This window comes from Schistocerca gregaria, chromosome 7 (genome assembly GCF_023897955.1).
Source record: "Schistocerca gregaria isolate iqSchGreg1 chromosome 7, iqSchGreg1.2, whole genome shotgun sequence".
NCBI classification, from domain to species: domain Eukaryota; kingdom Metazoa; phylum Arthropoda; class Insecta; order Orthoptera; family Acrididae; genus Schistocerca; species Schistocerca gregaria.
This window is the reverse complement of record NC_064926.1, coordinates 426,979,584-427,004,362: the sequence shown is the minus strand read 5'-3', so window position 1 is coordinate 427,004,362 and position 24,779 is coordinate 426,979,584. Positions and strand designations below refer to the sequence as shown.

Sequence of the window (24,779 nt, the reverse complement as noted above, 5' to 3'; positions counted from 1 at the left end):
TAAAGTTTCCCCTTCCTGGGACAATGAATTCACGGTGTTCTTATTTCAATTTCCTATACAATGTTGTCAGCAAAAACCAGAGTATCCCCCTTGTGGCTGCTGTTACAGCCACAGTTTCCGAAGATCGTTCCCGTTGCAAAAAAACGTTTTTGTTCATTTTTTACTTAACTGTTGGCAAAAGAGAAAATGGCGTTTCAGTACATAGTGAGAAGAAGTCCTGTATATTGTCCATTCCTTTTGTTACAGACGCAAACTGGGGCAGCTCAACACAGGCGCAGACGTATAAGACGGCACTGCACAGCGCGTACAAGCTGTCCAGTGTGGGCGACCACGTGAAGAACTACCGACCGCAGTTGCTGGCGCTCACGGGCCGGCCCCAGGACCGACCCCCACTGCTGGGGCTCGCCTCGCTCATTACCAAGGGCCACGCACTGCTCATCTGTGGCGATGTGCTGCAGGTATTCTAGTACCTACATACAGCAACCTGCTCTGCTCATCTGTGGCAACACGCTGCGTGTATTCTAGCACCCAAATACAACAACCCACTCATCGTCAGCGACAAGCTACAAGTATTCTAGCACGTGCGTCAAATACCCTGCTCATTGACGCCAATGCTGTTGTAGCGGTCTTCAGTCCAGAGACTGGTTGGATACAGCTCTCCACGCTACTCTATCCTGTGCAAGCTTCTTCATCTCCCAGTACCTACTGCAACCTACATCCTTCTGAATCTGTTTAGTGTATTCATCTCTTGGTCTCCCTCTACGATTTTTACCCTCCACGCTGCCCTCCAATACTAAATTGGTGATCCCTTGATGCCTCAGAACATGTCCTACCAACCGATCCCTTCTTCTGGTCAAGTTGTGCCGCAAACTTCTCTTCTCCCTAATCCTGTTCAATATTTCCTCATTAGTTATGTGATCTACCCATCTAATCTTCAGCATTCTTCTGTAGCACCACATTTCGAAAGCTTCTATTCTCTTCTTGTCCAAACTATTTATCGTCCATGTTTCACTTCCATACATGGCTACACTCCATACAAATACTTTCAGAAATGACTTCCTGACACTTAAATCTATACTCGATGTTAACAAATTTCTCTCCTACAGAAATGCTTTCCTTGCCATTGCCAGTCTACATTTTATACCTTCTCTACTTCGACCATCATCAGTTATTTTGCTCCCCAAATAGCAAAACTCCTTTACTACTTTAAGTGTCTCATTTCCTAATCTAATTCCCGCAGCATCACCCGATTTATTCGACTACATTCCATTATTCTCGTTTTGTTTTTGTTGATGTTCATCTTATATCCTCCTTTCAACACCATGTCCATTCCTTTCAGCTGCTCTTTCAGGTCCTTTGCTGCCTCTGACAGAATTACAATGTCATCGGCGAACCTCAGCATTTTTATTTCTTCTCCCTGGATTTTAATACCTACTCCGAATTTTTCTTTTGTTTCCTTTACTGCTTGCTCAATATACAGATTGAATAACATCAGGGAGAGGCTACAACCCTGTCTCACTCCCTTCCCAACCACTGCTTCCCTTTCATGTCCCTCGACTCTTATAACTGCCATCTGGTTCCTGTACAAAGTGTAAATAGCCTTTCGCTCCCTGTATTTTACCTCTGCCACCTTCAGAATTTGAAAGAGAGTATTCCAGTCAACATTGTCAAATGCTTTCTCTAAGTCTACAAATGCTAGAAACGTAGGTTTGCCTTTCCTTAATCTATTTTCTAAGATAAGTCGTAGGTTCAGTATTGCCTCACGTGTCCCAACATTTCTACGGAATCCAAACTGATCTTCCCCGAGGTCGGCTTCTACCAGTTTTTTCCATTCGTCTGTAAAGAATTTGCGTTAGTATTTTGCAGCTGTGACTTATTAAACTGATAGTTCGATAATTTTCACATCTGTCAACGCCTGCTTTCTTTGGTATTATATTCTTCTTTAAGTCTGAGGGTATTTCACCTGTCCCATACATCTTGCTCACTGTATGGTAGAGTTTTGTCAGAACTAGCTCTCCCAAGGTCGTCAGTAGTTCTAATGGAATGTTGGCTACTCCCGGGGCCTTGTTTCGACTTAGGTCAAACTTTTCACGCAGTATCATATCTCCCATTTCATTTACATTCTCTTCCATTTCTATAATATTGTCCTTAAGAACATCGCCCTTGTATAGACCCTCTGTATACTCCATCCACCTTTCTGCTTTCCCTTCTTTGCTTAGAACTGAGTTTCCATCTGAGCTCTTGATATTCATGCAAGTGGTTCTCTTTTCTCCAAAAGTCTCTTTAATTTTCCTGTAGGCAATATCTATCTTACCCCTAGTGAGATAACCCACTACACCTTTACATTTGTCCTCTAGCTATCCTTGCTTAGTCATTTTGCGCTTCCTGTCGATCTCATTTTTGAGACGTTTGTATTCCTTTTTGCCTGCTTCATTTAATGCATTTTTATATTTTGTCCTTTCATCAATTAAATTCAATATCTCTTCTATTACCCAAGGATATCTATTATCCCTCTTCTTTTTACCTACTTCATCCTCTGCTAGCTTCACTATTTCGTCTCTCAATATGCTGCAGTTTTTCTGGCCCTCATGTCCAGTACCCATCTAATCTCCAGCGATGAGTTGCTGATATTTAGCACTTGCATCCAATACCCTGCTCATCTGCGTTGATGTGCTACAGATGCTCTTGCATCCACTTCCTATAATCTCCTCATCTGTAGCGATGTACTATGTGTAGTATACTGCTCACTCGTCTAATATAGGGAGCCTAGGAAACTGTTTCCTCGGATCGTTGGACAACAATTCAAGCAGATCTTATTAATGGAGTTTATTATAGTAAGTTAAATTGACAATACTTAACTTTGCGTGTTCGCAAAGTTGTGTCGCAAGCAAATGGCGACAGGCAAACAATCAGTGTCCTTCGGTATATACAATTTAAATGCAAGCAAAACGAAACAGTTCATAAGTCGTCGTCGGGTTGTGGATCACTGCGGCTGCGGCAGGAACGGAGCCTCTCCGTCATTTCTAAGCCCCCAGTAAACATACAATTCAATACAATACAAAGCATAGGTATTCACATGTCGTGAGCTACAATGCTTTTTCACCCCCACCCCTTTGACCAGTCGACGGTTCTTGCCTGCCCCCCCCCCCCCCCCACCCCCCCAAGCGATTCTTCCCGTTTGCTTATCTGGAGATGTTGAACATATACAGATGCGCGCACAGTATGATTAGAAACAGTCAGTAAAGCTGGTAAGGATGTTGCAGGGTAGGCTTTGTTCAAAAATAACTGTTAAGAAAAGAATTCGATACGTCGCAAAATTTCCGAGTTAATTAGTAATGAAGATAGTCATGAAGCCGTTGCGTGTGCAAATTCAAGGGGTCCACCGGAGACGGTGTCGCCAAACGTTGTCTTCATTTGGTTCCCTAAGACCGAACGAGATAGGGATACAAAAATTGAACGTGAGGCGATATTAAGAATCGAATCCAAGCCAAAGGCTGAGTAGTCTTGTGCACTGTCATCTACACTTTGAGAATAACTGACACTAGTCATATCTGGCAGCACCTTTGAAATCTGCGGGCGTTAACGGCCTGATGGGATAACTTCAATACTAATGAAATCGGAAATGGCGCAACGTGTCAAATTTTTTCTCGTGGCAGTTGATTTTCAGTAAAACCTATCCTGCAACATCCTTACAAGCTTTTCAGACTGTTTCCAACCACTCTACATACGTAAATACATTTTTACATTATGTGTGGATATCGGAGGCAAAATGGAAACATACCGTAGCCTAAGTAAGAGATTCGAGACACGTTCTAAAACTGTATTATCTAAACTGATTTTTGATCTGGATTGACATTATTTTCATCATACAACTACAAATTTTTAAATTGTATTCTTTGCATACTTTGTTCAGCTGGTGTGCTATCTCTGGAGGTAATCCTTATTCTTCGAATAATAACGACATAATCTGCAAACAGCCGGCCGCGGTGGTCTCGCGGTTCTAGACGCGCAGTCCGGAACCGTGCGACTGCTACGGTCGCAGGTTCGAATCCTGCCTCGGGCATGGATGTGTGTGATGTCCTTAGGTTAGTTAGGTTTAAGTAGTTCTAAGTTCTAGGGGACTAATGACCAAAGCAGTTGAGTCCCATAGTGCTCAGAGCCATCTGCAAACAGAAGCAATTTCAGGCACTCATCATTCGCTAATTTCTATGTTTTTTTACTGCTCTGTGTATGAAGAATGAAATCAGTGTATGTATTAAAAACAGTAGATGTCAGTCTACACCCTTGTATTACACGTTGGTTAATAACTATTTCTTGTGATCGATTCCTGCCTGTGTTTATTACAGTTCGAGTATTTTTACAAAGTCTTTTTAATACCTGTATTAGGTGATTTTCACAACTGGAGTTACGTCGACTTTGTGATTCTGGCTGATTTGATGGAATGCTTTATCTGCTTAACCCTAGCAATACCAATGTATTTTCTTTAACGCGCATTGCCGGGCGGAAGAGGATGGTAACTTTATGCCCACCAAAAAAATTTGAAAGAAGACAAAATTACGTAATTGTTGTTGACTTATATTAACAACATACTTGTTAGATTAGATTAGATTAGTTTTTCGTGCCATAGCTCCGTGCTGAGGAGATCCTCGTAGATGTGGAACATGTCATTTTTTTAAGCTGAAATAATAGTATGAGTATATACAATACATCATTTTTAAGCTGAAATAACAATACTAGTGGTTTGAGTATACACAATACATCGTTTGTTTCCATTAAAAAATGCGTCAATGGAGTAGAAGCAGTTGGCCACTAGTAAGTCTTTCAGACTCCTTTTAAACTGATCTTTATTTGTAACAAAAATTTTTGTGTGTGCTGGCAAATTATTGAAGATCATTGTTCCTGAGTAGTGGACCCCTTTTTGAACTAAAGTAAGTGCTTTTAAGTCCTTGTACAGATCATTTTTGTTCCTGGTATCGTATGTATGAACTGAGCTGTTTGTTGGAAAAATAGATATATTATTTAGGACAAATTTCATTAAGGAGTAAATATACTGAGAGGCAGTAGTTACTATACCCAGTTCTTCGAAGAGATTTCTACAGGAACTGGGTATACTAACTACTGCCTCTCAGTATATTTACTGATGTGCAAATAGGATCCAGAACCTGAAAATATCTTTTAGCACACTTTTAACAATACTGAGACTCTTTCAGTAACGTGTACTACCAGGGAAGTGGGGGTGCCGGCCGAAGTGGCCGAGCGTTTCTAGGCGCTACAGTCTGGAACCACGCGACCGCTACGGTCGCAGGTTCGAATCCTGCCTTGGGCATGGATGTGTGATGTCCTTAGGTTAGTTAGTTTTAAGTAGTTCTAAGTTCTAGGGGACTGATGACCACAGAAGTTAAGTCCCATAGTGCTCAGAGCCATTTGAACCATTTTTTGGAGTGGGGGTACTTTATGACCACCACATAAAATTAAAAATGAAAATTTCGTTAGGGTAATTGTTGTTAACTTTTACTCACAACACGCTTTTTACAGAGACGTTGATGTGTAAATGGGGTCTTGAACGTGAGCCAACCAAATATTAAATTCATTTGGGAAAGTGACAGCTACTACTAAGACTTAAATTTTTTGGTTAAATTTAACTGGAAAATTAAAATCATTTATAGAATCTGGAAGAACGCTTCATTAAAAACAATAACTGTTTTTTCTCGAAATTTTAAAATATAAGTAACTAACTAGATTACAATATTTTCGAGGGTTAATAAGTACAATTCAGTAACAGTGTTGGATATTTCAATACGACGGCACCGCTGAAGCAGGCAGCTGTTCTGTCGACAGACGCAGCTGACGCACCGTGCGAGGGAGAGGCGACTACGCGCAGGATCTGCGACGCTGCGCGCGCGGCGCACGAAGGCGTTCTATGCCGTCGTGGATGGGCTGCCCTTCGAACAGGGAGCTCGGGCACTCATGCAGAGCGCCGGCATCGGCAAGCTGCGACCCAATGTGCTGCTCATGGGCTACAAGCAGGACTGGCAGAGCTGCCCCGCGGACGACCTGGTCGCCTACTTCAATGTCCTGCAGTGAGTACTGCTGCCAGCGGTGTGGCAGGTTTGTGGCGGGCGGAAGAAATGATGGTGGAAACAAGAAAAGGGGAAGAAGGGGGGGAAGGGGTTGGAGGGCATTAAAATATGACTGACGTGGAGTTGTATCAGGAGGAATCATGTGGAGGTTCAGGTTGGGGTATCTTGAGCAACGTTTTCACACCGTCTACCTATCCATGGTGCAAAGACCCTTTTATCTTGCTGTCGGCTACTATTTTGTCCGATTTAGCCCGTTAGTGCTCGACTGACGGGGCAGCCCCGACCGCGTAAATATCGCATTAGACTCGCATGTTGCGCCTTTGAACTTCATTTCATTAACTTATATGTCTCTCCGCTGTATTGTACTGTAGTGTTCTGACATCTGTCGGCAAGCAATCTAACTACGAGGAAACAATCTAATTATGAGGAAACGTGTTTGTCGAAAGCATCCCGCTGTTGTTTTATTTTCACGCTTGTAGATCACCCAGAAGGTGGTGTTCATAATCGTGGCAACAAAAATACCGAATTTATATGATAATCCTAAAGCGATGTTGGAAGTACTGGTTGAAACATGTGAGTGATTTGAGCTATGACAACAGTAATTATAGTTCGCAAAAGCGGAACAGTGACAATAAAAATCAGAAATTTATAGAGATGAACACACAGAGTCTACAAGTAGTGTTGACAATGACGCGCCTAATTTTAATGGATGACGAAAATGTGGAAATAAACCAGACTTCGCAAAAACCAATTTCACTGTTGTAAATGGATTCAAACATCTCATCAACACCCTAATGAGATACTGGATGTTTTTATGTTGTTTTTTTTACGCATGAACTGATAACTGAGATAACAAAAAATACAAATGAGTATGCTGAAGCTAAAAAAAAAATACTGATAAGGTATTGAATCCTAAGCCTGTTATTCAGAATTACTTCACTGAAGAATGGACACAAAAGTGCCCATTTTATAAAGAAGTATTCAGTTCAGAAAGATATTATTTTTATATTTCTTGGATGTTCCATGCTGGCCCCTTGCAGGACATTGTCCAACTGGAACTGTCATAAGGGGGGTCTACAATGAAATGATAGTGGAGTTCTTTGACAAAAATTTCAGATAATTTTACATTCCAAGTAGGCACACAACCATTTATGAGGGCACTGTTTGGTTCAAGGGACGTGTCATTTTTAAATGTTAAACAATCCGAACAAGCTAACGAAGTTGGGCATGATCATATAGGCTTTGGCTGGGAGTCGAACAGCATATGCAGTGGTATTTGGACCATACTTTAGTTTAGAGTGACTACTACACAGGCATTGCCAACACCACAAACCCCATGTACAAGTGGAATAGTTATACATTTGTGTGACAAACTTACAAATGCTACTGGTAATGCGAGTTGTTACCATCTCTATGTGACAGATTTTACACTGGGTATGATTTCACTGTGCAGCTGCTTACATAACTAGTACAAGTCAACAGAACAGGAAAGGACTACCAGTTGAATTGACCAATAAATTGAAATTGAAACAGCATGAAGTTGCTGCCTACAGGAAAGATGAGAAAGTAATGTCATTGGCAGAAGAAAGTAAACACAACGTTGTCACTCTAAGTACTTGGTGCAACACGTACATACTGCCAATGACAAGAGGGGCCAAGAATAACAAGAGATTCCTAGAGCCTGAAGTCATTTGTGACTGTAATAAAAACATGGATGGAGTGGATATATCTGACCAGAACTGTGTATCCTACAGCTTTATCAGGAAATCAATAAATTGGCAGCATAAGATGTTTTTCTGGCTACTGGAGACAAAAGTAGTCAGTAGGTGTACTTTGTACAACCTGGATACTGCTTCCAACGAGAAACCCAAGTTGAGCCACAAGAAATACAGTGTCACTTCTGGAAGCTGTGGTTGAGCTAGTACAGAACACAACTGGAAGAAACACAGAAGGACCATCTACTTTTGATGATGAGGAGAGGCTATCAAAGCAACCACACTCCATTTACTCCAATGAAAAGAGTAACAGTAAGGATTGTGCTGTTTGCATAACAGGGAGATGAAAAGTGGTAGAAGGGAAACTGTTTACTATTGCAACACATTCCAGAAAACCAGGACTCCATCCTGGTGAAAGCTTTGAAATGTACCACATGTTGAAGAAATGTAGGGCCTAAATGATGATACACATGAAATGAAAGACAAAAATGGCATGTTCATTGTTATAATGTATGTATAATTTGTTTTAGTGTGTAGTTATTAGATAGCCTCAGCGTATTTCATTACCTGTTAACAGAGGTTCTTTTTAGTGCAAATATCACAAGTGCAGTGGCATTATGAGTGAAAAAATTCAAGTTGAAAAGGTTAAAGTAGTTGCCATATAGCAGCTAGTGGGCTTGACTACTCTTGCTAGCAGCATGCCAATGGAAACTTTGAGTTGTCTGCTCCCTCTGTCTTGCCGCTTCCATTGCAAAAAACCATTGTGACTATGGCTTCTCAAGTAGGAAACTTATGTTGATGCAAAATTTTCAGCTATTTCAAGAAAAACCCTAATTCTGGCTCTATGATATGTTTGCAAAGATCCATACCATATCTGAATCAACACAATTTTACATCTTTTTTTTCATCGGATACAAACTTTGACATTCATACTTGTTTAGTATTGACAAAAATAGCCATTTCTATACTGCCTGACAAAAAAATAAATACCCAGAACAGTAAGGATGAAACTAAATGAAACATCATGGGTTGAGAAGGTATGTATCTAATGCTATTTCAGTGATTACAAATTTGAATCAAATTTATGAAGCACTTGGTAGTATGGGCCCATTTATCACTATGACTTTTTCACCAATGTGGCATGTATGCACACACTGATTTGGTTGGAAAGAGTGACAAAAAGTCTCTGTATCGGCCCCTGAGGCAAACTGGCCCACAACTGCTGTAACTGGCCCTTGATGTCCTGGATACCAGCACTCAAATAAAGTAGACACCTGAGCTGATCCCCCACACATGCTATTGGAGACAGACTTGGCGGTTTTGCTGGCCACAGGAGAACTTCACCATGTCGCCAAAAGTTCTTAGTGACATGTTCTAAGTGCAAACATGCATTGCTCTGTTGAAAAATGGCATCAAGATAATCCCACACAAGGGATAATGCGTGAGGAAGCAATATGTCCACGACATACTGTTGTGTCATCAGTCCCCTCATTCATACTATCCACGACCTTAAGTCATATCTGTTGGTTCCCTGCACCGTGAGGCAGGAGGTAACACAGCTGAGTCTCCAAAACATTGGATGAACAGGACCTTTCCTCAGGCTATCACCATTCTCACTTATGACGGTCATCTATGGCAGTGCAGAACCATGATTTGTCACCAAATAAAAAGCGATGCCATTCATCAGCATTCCATGACTCAACTCCAAACACAGCCATTTCTGGTATATTGTTAATGGCAACCTACGCATGTGGTGGAAATGCACTAGTTTGGCTGCTGGTCTCCGACCAGTGGTGCACGATGACACAAAATGTTGAAGCGAGCCTATTACTTGTCGTCAGATGGCAGGCACACAGGTAAAATGGGGGATCACACACTGCTAGTTGCACAATATGGCAAACCTACCATGTGCTAGTCAGATGTGTTTGACTGGCCTCATGTGCCCCTGCACTCCAACAGCTGGCCACGGTCACATACAATTGCCTGTCAAATCTGAATATTGCACACTTCAACCTTCTGACCAAATGGAGACCCATAATGAGGCCCCTTTCAAACTCTGCCAGGTGCCAGTAATGCTGCCTCACACATGTATGTGGCATCTCCGTCTCCTTTGCGATGACTACTCAACAGCTGACACTGTTCATGCCCCTTATATACCCTGACAGGCCAGGTAACAATGCTAAACATAAACAACAAAAACGACAATAATACACTCTTGTAGCCATCCTGACTGTCACAGAGAATTACAACTCTAATTATTTATGTAACCACTGATGGTGTGTACATCAATGAAGTTATATTAACATCCAACCATGTATTCTGGATGCTTCACTTTTATTGTAAGCCTGTGTAAATAAGAAATGCAATAAGATATTAACTGAACTGAACTGAAGTTCATTCGAACAGGCCTCAAAAGACCCAGCGGTACTGACCGACCACTTGTCATACTCAGCTGATAGACATCAGTGGATACAGATATGGAGGGATATGAGGTCAACAACCCATTCTCCCAAACATTGTCACTTTTTGTGACTGGGGCTGCTCAGTCCACTATCTCCTCAACTGGCTCACAAGGGCTGCAAGCACCCCACTTGCCAACAGCACTTGGCAGACGCAAATGGTCACCCATCCAACTTCAGTGGTCTAACGGGAAGTGGTGTTACCACTGTGACAAGGTCAATGACTAATAAGATATTCATCTTTGAAAATATACATTAGGTAGCTAGATAATTTGATAATATGAGGTTTATTCAAATGAAACCTTGTCGGTGTGTGTACCTTTGCCTTACAAGTAAGGTGGCACCACGTAACTGCGGGTATGGTGGTGCAATCTATTGGTAGAGGGACTGACATGTGTGCAAAATTTTATGTTGCATAGCACCAGTGTAGTTTTATGCCAAAGAGGAGGTGGTCACACAAGTTATTGTCCACTACCAAACATACAGGAAAGTAAGCAGGAATAACAAGGAGTGATTCGGTTTTTGGCAGCGGAGGGAGTTGGCGGCTGTGAAATGTATTGACAGTTGAAGGCTCTGTACTGTGTACAGTCTGAATCATTCAAGTGTTGTGGAATGGCACAAATGATTCATTAGAAGAAGATGCACATCCTGGGGAGGCTCATTGTGTTGTCACACTGCAAATGGGTTCGAAAGTGAATGCTTTAGCCTTGGACAACCGCAGAATCACCGTGGATGAGGTCCATCATTTACTGGGTATTAGTGTGGGCACTGCCAACACCATAATGCATCAACACTTGAACTTTTAAAAAATCTGTGTGCAGTGGGTTTCCCACCAACTGACCATCGAACAGTGCAATATCAAATGACGCTGTCTTTGAGTCACCTGCAATGTTATCATGATGAGGAACATGGCTTTCTGCCATGTATTATCACAGGTGGTGAAAGATGGTGTCACCATTTTGAACCAGAAAGCAAGTGTCAGAACAAGCAGTGGAAACATCCAACCTCACCACCTCCAAAGAAATCAAAGGCCAAGCATATCAGTTCTGGTAAGGTCATGATGTCCTTTTTTGACCACAAGGGTCAACTGCTTGTCAAGTTCCTGGAATGAGGAACCACCATCAATGCCCAGTGTTTTCAAGCCACTTTACAGAACCTTAGCCGAGCCATCAAGTCGAAACGCAGAGGCATGTTGTCCAGTCATGTTATCCGCCTGCAATGGCCAATGTGGTGAAGACGACATTGTAGTAGTTTCGGTGGAAATGCTGGAACATCCACCATATAGTCCCAACCTTTCACTGCATGACTTTCTTGTGTTTGGCTCTCTAAAACAAGCTATTCACGGACATCGATTCACAACAGACAACAAAGTATGTGACTGAGCCCAGGCCTGGATCCAACAGCAGCCTACTAGCTTCTTCAGGGATGGAATAGACTGTCTAGTGTAGCAATGGGATAAATGTCCCAACAGTTTTGGTGACTATTTTTGAGTATGTGTACTGTGTATAGCTACATTTTTGAGTTAATAAAATTATTACCATTACTTTACACGAGTGACCAGATTTATTTGAATGTCCTTTATATATGAACATAAAGAAGTACTGCAGCGAGTTTAGGAATTCCAGGATATGGCATGACAAATTTGAAACTTATCATCTTCCAAAACATTTAATATAACTTTGACCTTAATTAAATTTAAGAGCGGATACAGAGATGACATACAATTCGTGAATTTCTATTATTATATGTGATTTTTGTAGTAGACAGAGATTTTAAAATTATATTCCATTGCTGCCTGCAGACAGTACACTAACTGATCAAAAATATCCTGATAAAAATGAGTGGACATTATATGGATGTGTCTACCCTTCACCTTTATGACCGCTTGTACTCTGCTAAAGACATTTTCAGTGAGGTATCTGAATGTCTGTGGAGGAATGGCATCCCATTCTTACTCAATAGCTGAGAACAGAGAAGGTACTGATGTTGGATCCTGGGGTCTGGAGCAAAGTCGACTTTATAACTCATCCCAAAGTTTTGCCACTGGGTTTGTGTCAGTACTTTTAGCAGGCCAGTCCACTTCTGTAATGTCACTGTCCATGAACATCATCTCACAGATACTGCCTTACAGAGTGGTTTCTCTATGTGAAAGGGTTCCCATGAAAATCAAGTGATTGTAGGACAATGAAATTTTGTGGATACATTTGTAAGGACATGCAGAAGACAAATAACAAAATAAACCATTGAAAGAAACATTTTAATTTCCACATGAAATGGTATATTTGTTAACTGTGTGCCATGTTTATATTCCAGGTTACAAACTCTGCTCAGTGTGATGACCACCTGCATCCACAGCAGCCTGGAACCACCATTTCACAGTTGTTCACAGCACTTTTCAAATGGCGGACTATGAAATGTTCAGCAGTCGTGATACAGCTTGTGCATTGCTTTAAGATTGTGCATTGCAGCAATTTGTGGCACAGTTGGTCATCAGCCTCTCCCAGGAGCAATTCCAAAATCATGAGTTTATTCAGACTTTCAGACCATGTTCTTCACCCCAGTGTGATAAGAGAACCCTCCATATTCTATTAATGCATTGATACTAGCGAAGAGCAACAACAATATTGCTGTTGCTTCCATAAAAGAGCTTTACAGGTAAACCCTGCTCACTTTGAACAGACCCATGTTGACTGTCTGTATCTGTAATTCACACTTATGCTTGTGATTCAACCCACAGAATTTTCAGTAGTAACATACAAAAAGGATAACTGAAATATGTATCTTTTACTTCGTGGTAATGTTGGGTTGATCATAATAAGTGAATAAACAGTTAAGATGGAGGCATGGGGGACAAGATGAGAGAGGGAGGAGGGGTGAGGGTACAAAGTTTAAATCTTCCCACCAATTACCCTAACCCTAGTTCACTAGTTCACCTCTGACAAGAACTAACCCAAGTCAACAAGTACAGGAATTTTTTTGAAAAAAAAAGGAAGAAAGAGAGAGAAGAAAAGAAAATAAGAAGAAGACTGTTTCATTGCTAAGACAACATCACAACTGACATTATTTCTCTACATCATATCAATCAACCTCAATGTACCTGGTTCATTTCATAATAAGCATTCTGATTTCATAAAGGAAAAAGCTTTGTGGCTTTGTGCACATCCATTTTTGCAGCACCTTGCAACATTTTCATCCAACAAAAACTTGGGTTCACACTGGTTTTATTTTACAGGTCAGGACTGTAAGGTGGCACTATAGCATCTCAGAAACAAATCTTAATGTGCTGGACTGTTTTTCAAACTTCATAAGGGTAGGCATTTTTCTGATCCAAAATCTTGTGTTTTGAAAGCTTCCTTCACCTCTTCATTTTAGCATCAGAACTTGCAGTAGCTGACAGAAGCTACCACTATTTACTCTCCAATGTATTGGTGTGTACTGAATCAGCAGTGAAGTTTGTCTTTTTAACTGTTTGCCATGCCCATAGAAAGATGTTTCCAATCACATTCTGCCACTTACTATGTGGTTCATGGTGCTGTCAACATATGGAGCACAAAACAATGCCTTTACTGAGTGACTTGCCCCCATATTGAAGAGTGTGGGGCTTACTCCATATTTATGTACAAAATATAATTAAACCAAACACCATTTTATTGCAGTATATTGCAGAATATATTAAATTGCACTTGAGAGTAGCATTTTCAATTTAAATAAAAGGATTGGGATCAACAGCCACAAAAGTCTATAGAGATAAGTCCAAAACATTTGTTTCTAAAAATAAAGGTTTTGTGGACTATGGTTATACAAATACAATCTACAAATTACTATTACTCATGGAAAAATAATGACTTGCCTGCTATCAATAACAAAATTGTCAAAGTCATTGCCAAGGTTTTCAGTCATTGTTGCTACAAAACAAATGAAATTAGCAGGCATAGTTTGATGAGAGACTGTAGTGCATTTACCAGGGAATGGTCAGGGTGTTGTTAGTGAAACTAACAACACACTAGTATTGGCTTCCCATATTTACCAGCGGAGGCTGTGGAGTCTGCAAAACAGAATGTGTGTCCTCTGGCAATGGGCAAAGCTGGATGGTCTCAGAACTCAACCAGAAAATATCCGCTTTGCTGTCTCAATGACAGGTCCCTTTCCAGAGTGATATCATCTCATCCTCCAGCAATCTCTCCTTGTGTGTGTTCATACAGCTGGTAGGCCAGCTAATGTTCTTCATCTGGCCAGTCAAATAATTGTTAATATCCTTGTGAAACATTTTGTACTGCCCACAATACTCACAGTACTAAAGCTAGATCACACACAGATTTTATTGTAGCTGGAATTCCTTAGCTGAGCAGACGGCATGTGTCAATCATATATTCAGTTTGACAGTGTGAGTCTGAGCTCCTTTCACACTTCTCAATAGTGGACACATCACTTGCAGTATGTCAGGAATTTTTACTCTTCTGACATACAATAGCAGCTAGGTGAGAGCATCAGGCATGTTCATTTCACCAGGGGCAGCCAGGTCCTGGAGGTGGTCAGGCTTCTTCCTCCTGTCCATTGTATACTGACAATGTGATATCTAAGATTAAATATGTTACAAAATGTTCATCAACAATGGAGAATTTTCCAATAGGTGATTTAGTATGCCTTATAATTTTGCTCTTCTGGCAAGCAGTACATGCCTTATTCCATTGCTACACACCTACCTTCAAGTTTGGCCAGACAGATTTGGACTATATAAGCGTCACTGAAGATCTCACTCTTACATGAGCCACCTTATTTTAATGCATAAAAACTTTGACCCTACATTGGTTGAAAATATTTAGGAAATAGTTTCAATTTATATACCACACCATAATCTTGATCCACTAAGAGTAGAGAACTGCTTAAATTTTGGTGAGGCAGTGCCAGTTGACTTGAGATCTTGAAGTTCTTCGTGTTTCTATCATGGAATAGGTATATCATTGTAGCCCATCAGGTTTAATTCTTCCAATCTTAACAGATGATCTGCCACTACATTTGCTGTACCAGATACAGGATACAAATTAGTTGTGAACTCAGAAATGTAGTGGAGATAATGGAGTTGCAATATTGAAACCTTCTCATTCTTCTGTTTGGGTATGTAAGTTAATGTGGCATGACCTGTGTAGACAGAATATGTTTTTCCTCCAAGCAGATATTGGAAATAATTTATTGCTAAATAAATACTGACTGAGCAGAGTGGCACAGAAGTTAACACACTAGACTTGCAGCTGGGAGGACAACATTTGAAATTTCTGTCTCGCCATTCAAATTTAGGTTTTCCATGATAAATCTAAATGCCAGGCAAATGTTGGGATGCTCCCTTTGTAAAGGACATGGCGGATTTCCATCTCCACCCTTTTGTAATTAGATCTTATGCTCCATCTGTAATGGGATGTAAAACTTTAATCTCATTTCCTTTCTTCCAAAATAAATACTGAGAGGTTTCCTGTCCTAAGTGGAATAATTAGTTTGGTTAAGAGGAAATTTCTTTGAAAAGAAATCAACAGGTTTACAGATCCCACCTTGTTTCAGTTGTAGTTCACTTTGATACACCCATAAACAATGCAAGTTCATGCTTCACATTTGGGAAACTTAATAGTGTAGCTTGTGTCAGATTTTCCTTGCATTTTTCAAATTGTTCTGTTGCTTCTGGATACCAGTTGACACCCCTTCTGCCATTTTTCTTAATTCACATCAGATAGCCATTTAGAAGAGCTTGGTTTTATGCAACTTATTGTAGTTGACAGACATATAAGTTGAACTAGCCAAGAATTGCAATTGTTTCAATGTTTCTGGACAAGGTGTCTTTACTATGGTTGTTATTCTATCAAAGCCTGGTTTCATGCCTTCTGGCATAATGAAGTGTTGCATTTTAAATATGTTCATTTTATTCACAACAAAGGCAAAATCAAGGAAGAATTATATAATACAAAGAATAAAAATGCATCAGTAGTCATGCTGTGAAGGGCAAAGGCTTTGTGTCTTCATCACATTGGACATTGTGGTGCACAATCACTCCATCACCATCACCCCCCCCCCCCCCCCCCTCACAAGTTCTAACAAAATATTCTGTTGAAGCACACGTGATGGCAAAACCTGTTGTCACGCAATCTGGACAAAATTGCTCTTGACTCATCAGGTTTGTTGTCCGATGTCTCTTGTGGCTTGTTCATGACGGGCAGTGGAGTGGCGGACAATTCTGCCATTTCTGTGGTAGATCCACCATGCAATCTGTTTGTAACAGCTTAGGAAGTGCAGAAAGTTGGTTTAAGGCAGTCAACAAAGACTGTAGCTGGATTACCAATAAAACCAATCTTAAACATAGTCTCATCCCAGCTGAGAACTGCATGAAGTCCATCCTGCAGTGGCGATAGAGGCTTGCGCACAGTGTCATGTCAAACAAAGACTGTTACATTTCCAAAGGTCAGTGAAGATAAAATGGCGGCGGGACTGTTGGTCTCTCATTGTAACAGTATGTAGTTGCCACATTTGTGAATGCAGATTGTGGATAAAGTCTAATACCCTTATAAAGTCATTTGGAATGTTGCCGAGGAACTCACTAGGTAGTAGAATTGGTTGACCATCTGTGAGATCTGCAGCTTCAGGTTTTAGATCCTCCTAGGTGGACACATGGAGGACCAGGAAGACAATTGGCAGTGTTTCCAAAGCTGTGACTCAGGCACTGAAGGGATACTTTTAATTGTTGGTGCAGACATTCAGTTACACCGTTTGCTGCCAAGTGATACACTGTAGTGTGGGTATGTTTCATGCTTATTAAGACATCGAGAACTTTAAACAGGTAAGATTCAAATTGCCTGCCTTGGTCAGTGGTTATACAAAAGGGTACTCTAAAATGATAAATCTGTCTGTGAAAGAATGTGGTTGTCATTGGTTCAGTGGTGATGTCAACCATGGGAAAAAGGAGTGAAGCAGTCAATGCCAGTTAGGCAGTAAGTGTACCCTTCAAAATGTGGTAAAGGTCCAATAATATCCAGGTATGTATAGTTGAATCATTGGTTTGGTGGGATGAATGTGCCAAGAGGTGCACTGACATGATGAGTGATTTTATTTCACTGACAGCCCACACACTGGTGTACGAGTGCCTTACAGTCTTTGTCTATGTTTGGCCACACAAAAACTCGCTTAGCCAGGTTTGTCGCACCACGGACCCTTGGCTGAGACAAATCATGCAAACTATGTGATTGCCTGGTGTAAAAAGTTAGTTATCACAAATGGTCATGCCTTTGATGTAGAAACATCACAATACAACAAGATTGACAGTGGTAGGACATAATGCAACTGTATACCAAAAGGCTGCCAGTAAATCTTGCAGCTCATTGTTGAACTGTTGTGCACGTAATTGCTTTTGCATGGGAGAGAGGGAGCATCTGCCGGTATATTCAACTCTTCCGTAATGTGGACTGTGAGTCATGAATTGCCCCATGTAGTCCAAAAGGGGCATTTGACATCCAATACTTTGTCTGGTCTCTGATGGAAAGCATACATCAATAGCATGTGGTCAGTGACCATCGTAAACTGTTGACCTATGAGAATATGACAGACTCTCTTAATGGAAGCATACACTGCATACAACTTGTGATCATACATTGACTAGCTCTGCTGCCACAATGTCTCTTCTGGCTGAAGAATGCTCAGGCCTTCTGTCTTGATCTATTCGTTTCTGAAGTACAGCACCTATTGTAGTCACAGACGCATCAACCATTAGAGTGAGAAGCGCTTGTGGAAGAGGGTGTGATAATGCAGCCTCAGTGATAGCGGTCTTCAGTTTGATAAAGGCTTTCTCAGCCTCAATATTCCACGTCAGTTTGTCATTCAGTATCGGTGAAGTTCACAAGAGTTTATTCAGTGGAATGACCAAGAGTGTATGATTGCACAGGAAATGGTAATAGACATTAGTGATGATGAGGATTCGTCACAACTCATGAACTGTTGCAGGTAGTGGGAAGTTAGTTATGGCTTCTGATTTCTCCCTTGATGGCCATATTGCTTGGGTGTGTAGCTGATGCAACCCCAGAATTTGACTTCTGCTGCTTCAAACACGCATTCCAATGGATTTGTGAATAATCCGTATGAACAGAGGCCAGTACAGATTTGAGATAAATGTTCCTGGTTTTCCAATTCAAGGCTAGATGTCATCAGTCTAGATACAGAAGAAGTTGAAAGCATCCATAACTTTGTTGATAAAGCTCTGAAAGCATTGTGCAACATTCCATAGCCCAAAAGGCATCCTAGTAAATTCAAAGTGACCAAATTGAGTACCAACAGTGGTTTTTAACTACACTATGTGATCAAAAGTATCCGCACACTCCAAAAACATGTTTTTCATATTAGGTGCATTGTGATGCCACCTGCTGCCAGCTACTCCATATCAGCAACGTCAGTAGTCATTAGATATTGTGAAAGAGCAGAATGGGGCACTCTGAGGAACTGATGGACTTCGAACGTGGTCAGGTGATTGGGTGTCACCTGTGTCACACATCTGTATGTGAGATTTCCATACTCCTAAAAATTCCTAGGTCCTCTGTTTCTGATGTGGTAGTGAAGTGGAAACAGGAAGGGACACATACAGCACAAAATCATACTGGCCGACCTTGTCTGTTGACTGATAGAGACCACCAACAGTTGAAGAGAGTCATAATGTGTAATAGGCAAACATCTACCCAGGCCATCACACAGGAATTCCAAACTGCATCAGGATCCAGTTCAAGTACTATGACAGTTAGGTGGGAGGCGAGAAAACTTGGATTTCATAGTTGAGCAGCTGCTCATAAGCCACACATCATGCCGGTAAATGGCAAATGACACCTCACTTGGCATGAGGAGCATAAACATTGGATGATTGAACAGTGGAAAAATGTTGTGTGGAGTGACAAATCAAGGTACACAATGTGGTGATCCAATGGCATGGTGTGATTATGGCAAATGCCCAGTGAACGTCATCTGCCAGCATGTATAGTGCCAACAGTAAAATTCGGAGGTGGTGGTATTATGGTGTGGTCATGTATTTCATGGAGGGGGCTTGCACCCTTGTTGTTTTACAAGGCACTATCACAGCACAGGTCTGCATTGATGTTTTAAGCACCTTCTTGCTTCCCACTGTTGAAGAGCAATTTGGGGATGGCAATTGCATCTTTCAACATGATCGAGCACTTGTTCATAATGCACAGCCTGTGGTGGAACGGTTACATGACAATAATGTCCCTGTAATGGACAGGCCTGCACAGTGTCCTGACCTAAATCCTATAGAAAACCTTTCGGATGTTTTGGAATGCCGACTTCGTGCCAGGCCTCACCGACCAACATCGATACCTCTCCTCAGTGCAGGACTCCATGAAGAATGGGCTGCAATTCCCGCACCTGATTGAACATATATGCCTGTGAGAGTGGAAGCTGTCATCAAGGCTAACACCATATTGAATTCCAGCGTTACTGATGGAGGGCGCCACGAACTTGTAAGTCATTTTCAGCCAGGTGTCCAGATATTTTTGATCACATAGTGTATATCTTCTGGAGCAACAGGTATTTGATAAAATGCATGTACTAAGTCTAATGTGAAAAGACATGCTTGCTATGGATATTAAAATTAAAATCTTCAGTGAGTGGGATTGGATAATTATTACCAGCTACTGATTGACATGTGATAGCTTCCTTGAACAAGCATGAAGAAAACACTTGCTTTGCTTCTTTCAGTTTCTCCAGTGTTAAGCAATGAGATCAAGCGTGAATAGGCAGAGCTGGCATTGTTAGAATGTATTGCATTATTGAATGCTGTACCAGTGCTAATGCGGGCAGATGCTGTGCAATCTCTGAGAACTGTTTAAGGAGTTCTAAATACAGAAAATCACCTGTGATCATTTGTGCAACAGTGTCATCCACACAGCATAATTATCCATAGCTGGCTAAATTACTGGTAATGTCGAGGAGGTGACAATGATAAAGGCCCAGCAGCACTCCCTAAATTGACAAAAAGTCGGCTCTGAGGATATGGAGCACAACATCTGCCACTCAAACATCTGACAGAGGCCTAAGTTTAGTGACACTGTCACATCTGGACTGTAGAACATTGATGTCAAAGAGGCAACACTCATCACTGATGCAGTGAGGCAGATGAAAAGATGGGTACACTGATATGTCATCACTTGTGTCCACTAGAAATTGCAGTTTTGTGTAGTGCTCTATGGCAGTTGATTGCTACTGTTTGGAGAGCCAGTCACTGTCATTACTGACTACCATGCACATTTCCCATCTCTCACAGGGAACTGCATTTCCAAGCATCAGAACCAAACCACCTATGGTACCTACAAATCTGAAGATGGTTGGCTGCATTTCCTCGGTTAGCAGTGACACTGTGGCTGGTGACTCTAATGCTTTGTTTGCAGAACAGTGACTTGCACAGTTAGTTGAGTGATTTGTGCCTGCAGTGAGTCATCAGTATTGTCTGACTGTGGGCATACAGCTGCTGCACATGTGGATGGGTACATCTCTGTGATGCAGTCTGTAGTTTTCAATGTGCCAAGATCACTGATGTGTACTGTCATTATGTTCTGCGCATCTGGTGGTAGGTGTGACAGCCAGACATTCCATAGAATGTCTTCATTGACAGTGTTACTTGCTCGATTCCACGGTTGATGCAGTAACTGTGAACGGGTGCACCACCTAACTCCTCAGTATGAAGTATCTTGCCTAGACATTTTGTTTTGGACTGTACGGTGGATGATTAAGGTGATTTTAATGGATGAGTAACAATCAGTGCTCAGCAGTGAATCCGACATGTCCTGTACTTCTGTAGCCATATCTTCATTCAATGCAGTGACACCATATCTGTACTTAGCTTCATTGGCAGCCATGTGAGTTAGTGCAAACTGGCTGTCAACTTGTGCAAACCACAAGACTGTGTTTTGCAGCCAGAGTGGTGGTGCTTTGATGTCACTTGGGTAATTAGTGTGCTCAAAGGCATGTCAACAGTTGGTGGCAGATCCTGAATTGCAAAATTATGATTCAGTATAAGGAAGGTGTTTGGTATAGTTGCTGTGGTTGTTTCATGTTTGACATTTGAAGCGACACTGTACAAAGTGTCAGTTAATGACAAAGATTGAACTGGGGTCACCAAAAAATTGGGGTTTAAATATGCTCATATTATTGGAAACATTTAATAATATAAGGTACAAGGACACACAATAGCCTGAGAAAACATCAAAAACAAAACCAAGGAATACTTGTGTAAATAAAGAATAAGCATGTTTGACAATGTGGTGCACGGTCACTTCAGATGTATCCCAAAGAGCTTATTTTCTGAGTGCAAAACATAGATTTGCCAATATTAATCCTTCTACCTGTTACATGCTACAAGTGTTCTTCTGAACTAGATGCCATCAGTAAGTCATTTATGCACGCAAAACAGAAATCTAATCCTTACAGTACTTCATTAATGAATCTTTGGAAAGTGCTAGGTGCATTCCCAAGTCCAAATAGCACAAACTTAAGTTCATAAAGGCTAAATGGAATGATAATTGCCGTTTTTGTATATCTTCTTCTGCTAGTGGTATTGGATAGTAAGCTTTCAAAAGATCAAACTACTTAAAAAATGTTTTCTTGCTCTCTCTCTCTCTCTCTCTCTCTCTCTCTCTCTCTCTCTCTCTCTCTCTCTCTCTCTCTGTATCAAGCAAATTGTGACAAATAGAATTCCACCCCAATAATCATGTTGGTACCACCTATTGTCTATCATGGTTGTCAAGACTATATTATCACAACAGTCAATAATATAAATGTTGTTACCTCATTTTATTAGGCACAAGTCCTTCCATAGTCTTCTGGATGACATACTTATTTGTTGATAACTGCAGGAATTCTTTAACATCTGCTCTTTTACATCTGATAACTGTCAACTTAAGAAATAATTGTTCTCCTCACAGCCATGCTTTCGACAACCGCATGGCAGCAACAATTCTGCGCATGCGCGCTGGTCTGGACTACTCACGACTGATAGAAGAGATTGAAGAGAAGGACAAGGATCACAGCAGCCTTCCGGCAACAGTTCTGCGGCGTGCTGACTCTTCACTTGTCTACTTGCCATCCCATGGCTCCGACTCAGACCTCAGCAATACAAGAGTCCTTGCTGCATCTGCCTCACAACTGTCAGTCATCTCCAGTGCTGGTTAGTGAACCACTTCACCATCTTTGGTGTGATTATTTCTGGAAATAAATTTAGGTACAGCTGTCAATAGTAGTATAGTAAATAGTGAGAAAAGTTCCCTCACTTGTCTAGTATGCTTGGAGTGCCAAATATGTGTCACTGACAAGTGTAATATGTGTACCATAACAGCACTTACATTATTCTTCCAATGACGAACGACTTTTCCCAAAAAGTCTGTCAACTGACTTAAGCTGTATGTGCTGTAAAACATATTCTGTGGTCTTATTGTGTGATGAGCTTTTGTGCTGGGAATGTCTACACATGGCAGCACAGAGGGATGTTGCAACTCATTACAAAGTATTGCTGTAGACAATGGATAAAACTGTATTGCCCCTGAAATAGAACCATGTCATAGACTTTAGGAGAACTGTCATTGAAATACATGATACAACGTTACTCACAGCCAGCTTCCAGAAGAAGACTAAATAGCATTAGCTGCTGTTAGTTAATAGAGGAATATTTTGTTGTTGAAGTTTATAATGGAGTCAGAGAGTTGGATGCTGACAGCAGAGGTAACAGCTCACTACACTGGGTGCTCCAAGCCTGTAACCAGCAAAAAGTTATGTCCAAGAGCCTTATTGATTAAGTTCAAATATATTTGCACAACTTATATCAATCATTTTCTATTTCATGTAGTTTTCATGAATTATTAGACAGAATCAGTACTCATGATTAGGTCTAGTAATACACCTTCACAAAATTCCATGCCACTACTTCTGGAATCGGCAACAGAGCACTCATCACACAATGAGTTTTATCAAAACTGTCACAGAATAAGTACACAGTTCAAGGACTAAAAATGTATACTATGACAAATAGCTCATTACTAACATCACCAATCACTTTTTCATACACATTTTGTGACAAAGGAGCTTACTCTTTAATGCCTGTAAAGTAAGTGACAGGAGAACTTTATGTTGTCATATATTGGGTTTCTTCCAGCTTCATTCATGCATGCAGAGTGGGGAGTGTGGCTGGTTGTGTGCCTCTGTATGAGCTGTAATCAGTCTACGTCCCCCCCCCCCCCCCCCGTGGTATCTGCAGGAATGATATACAGTAAATGTGACTAAAGAAACTTTGTAGATTCCATTCTAAAAAAAAAAAATGTGCTTAGCATTTTTAAATTACGTATGAAAGTGCCTTGTTGACTGCCTGTCAGTTACACTACTCTCTCCCATAAGGCAAACAGACTTTTCATCATTTGCACTGCTCATCTTTGTATGGATTTGATGCCCTCTTTTAATCACACCTAGTGTTGATTCCATACTTTATAATTAGTCCACAAATATTTTATTGAAAACCTCTCTTGGAGAGACATTCTAGTTTCCTGGTATCTTACCATGAATAGCAATAAACAGAAGCCCGCCATTTGCTTTATCCATGATTTATGATTCAATGTACATGATTGTTTCATTTCATAATTCCAATTGTAGATATTTGTGTGAGTACACCAATTCCAAATGTGACTCACTAATCTACAGTCAAAGCACAAGACATTTTTATGTGTCATGAAATGCACACCTTCACTTTTTTCTAGATTAAGTGCTAGTTCTAATCAGTATCAGTTTCATATTCTGTCAAAATCCAACTGAATAAAGGTATAGGTTCAATTTCTTGATGAGTTTACCACATAAATAAACATGTCTTCTGCAGGAAGTCTGGGATTGGTAATCACTCAGCCACAAAGTCCCTCTTTGATTGTTGGACACTAATAAGTCAGCAACCACAAGAACAAGAATTTGCAGGAAATGATTCACACTTTCCCACTGAATGCATGTATAAGACCAGCTATTGCTGCAGTGTGCAGAACAACAGTCTCCATATCTGTTGTCAAATAGCACCTTTCAATTTACAGCACATTACAATATTGTTGGGAATTCAACACCCAATTATGTAAGGCTTTGAGTAGCATAATCCCCAGGCCATCTGAAAGAACAGCCAACATGATCATTGTGGAACATAAGGTTTGTTTGATCTTCTTGCCAGGGGAACCTAGAAACTTGGATATGTTTATTCCACAGAGACAGACTTTGTCTCCGGGGTGTAGTGATCAACCCATTTCTTGTCCCCATCACAATATACAACAAAAATCCATTTAAATCCTCCCTATTGTGATAGAGGTAATATAGACTGATGCTAATATTTTAAGAAACATGATAGGGAGTTGTAAGTTGATGCACTCACTGTACTGTCAGCATGTGGTGGTGGATAATGTCCTCAATAATGTAGTGCACTGGAGGACAGACTTGGGCAGCATTAGTTATGATGACTTACCAAAGAGCAACAGTCT

General features: G+C 40.8%; 1 protein-coding gene across 1 annotated transcript in view; it reads left to right on the top strand.

Annotated features, from left to right (window-relative positions):
* LOC126282040 (bumetanide-sensitive sodium-(potassium)-chloride cotransporter) overlaps positions 1-24,779 on the top strand; it is a 308,227-nt gene that overhangs the window by 264,620 nt on the left and 18,828 nt on the right. The window contains exons 12-14 of the mRNA XM_049981454.1: positions 247-458; positions 5,839-6,080; positions 22,209-22,450. Coding sequence (XP_049837411.1) covers positions 247-458; positions 5,839-6,080; positions 22,209-22,450 — 696 coding nt within the window. The remainder of the gene's footprint in view (positions 1-246; positions 459-5,838; positions 6,081-22,208; positions 22,451-24,779) is intronic.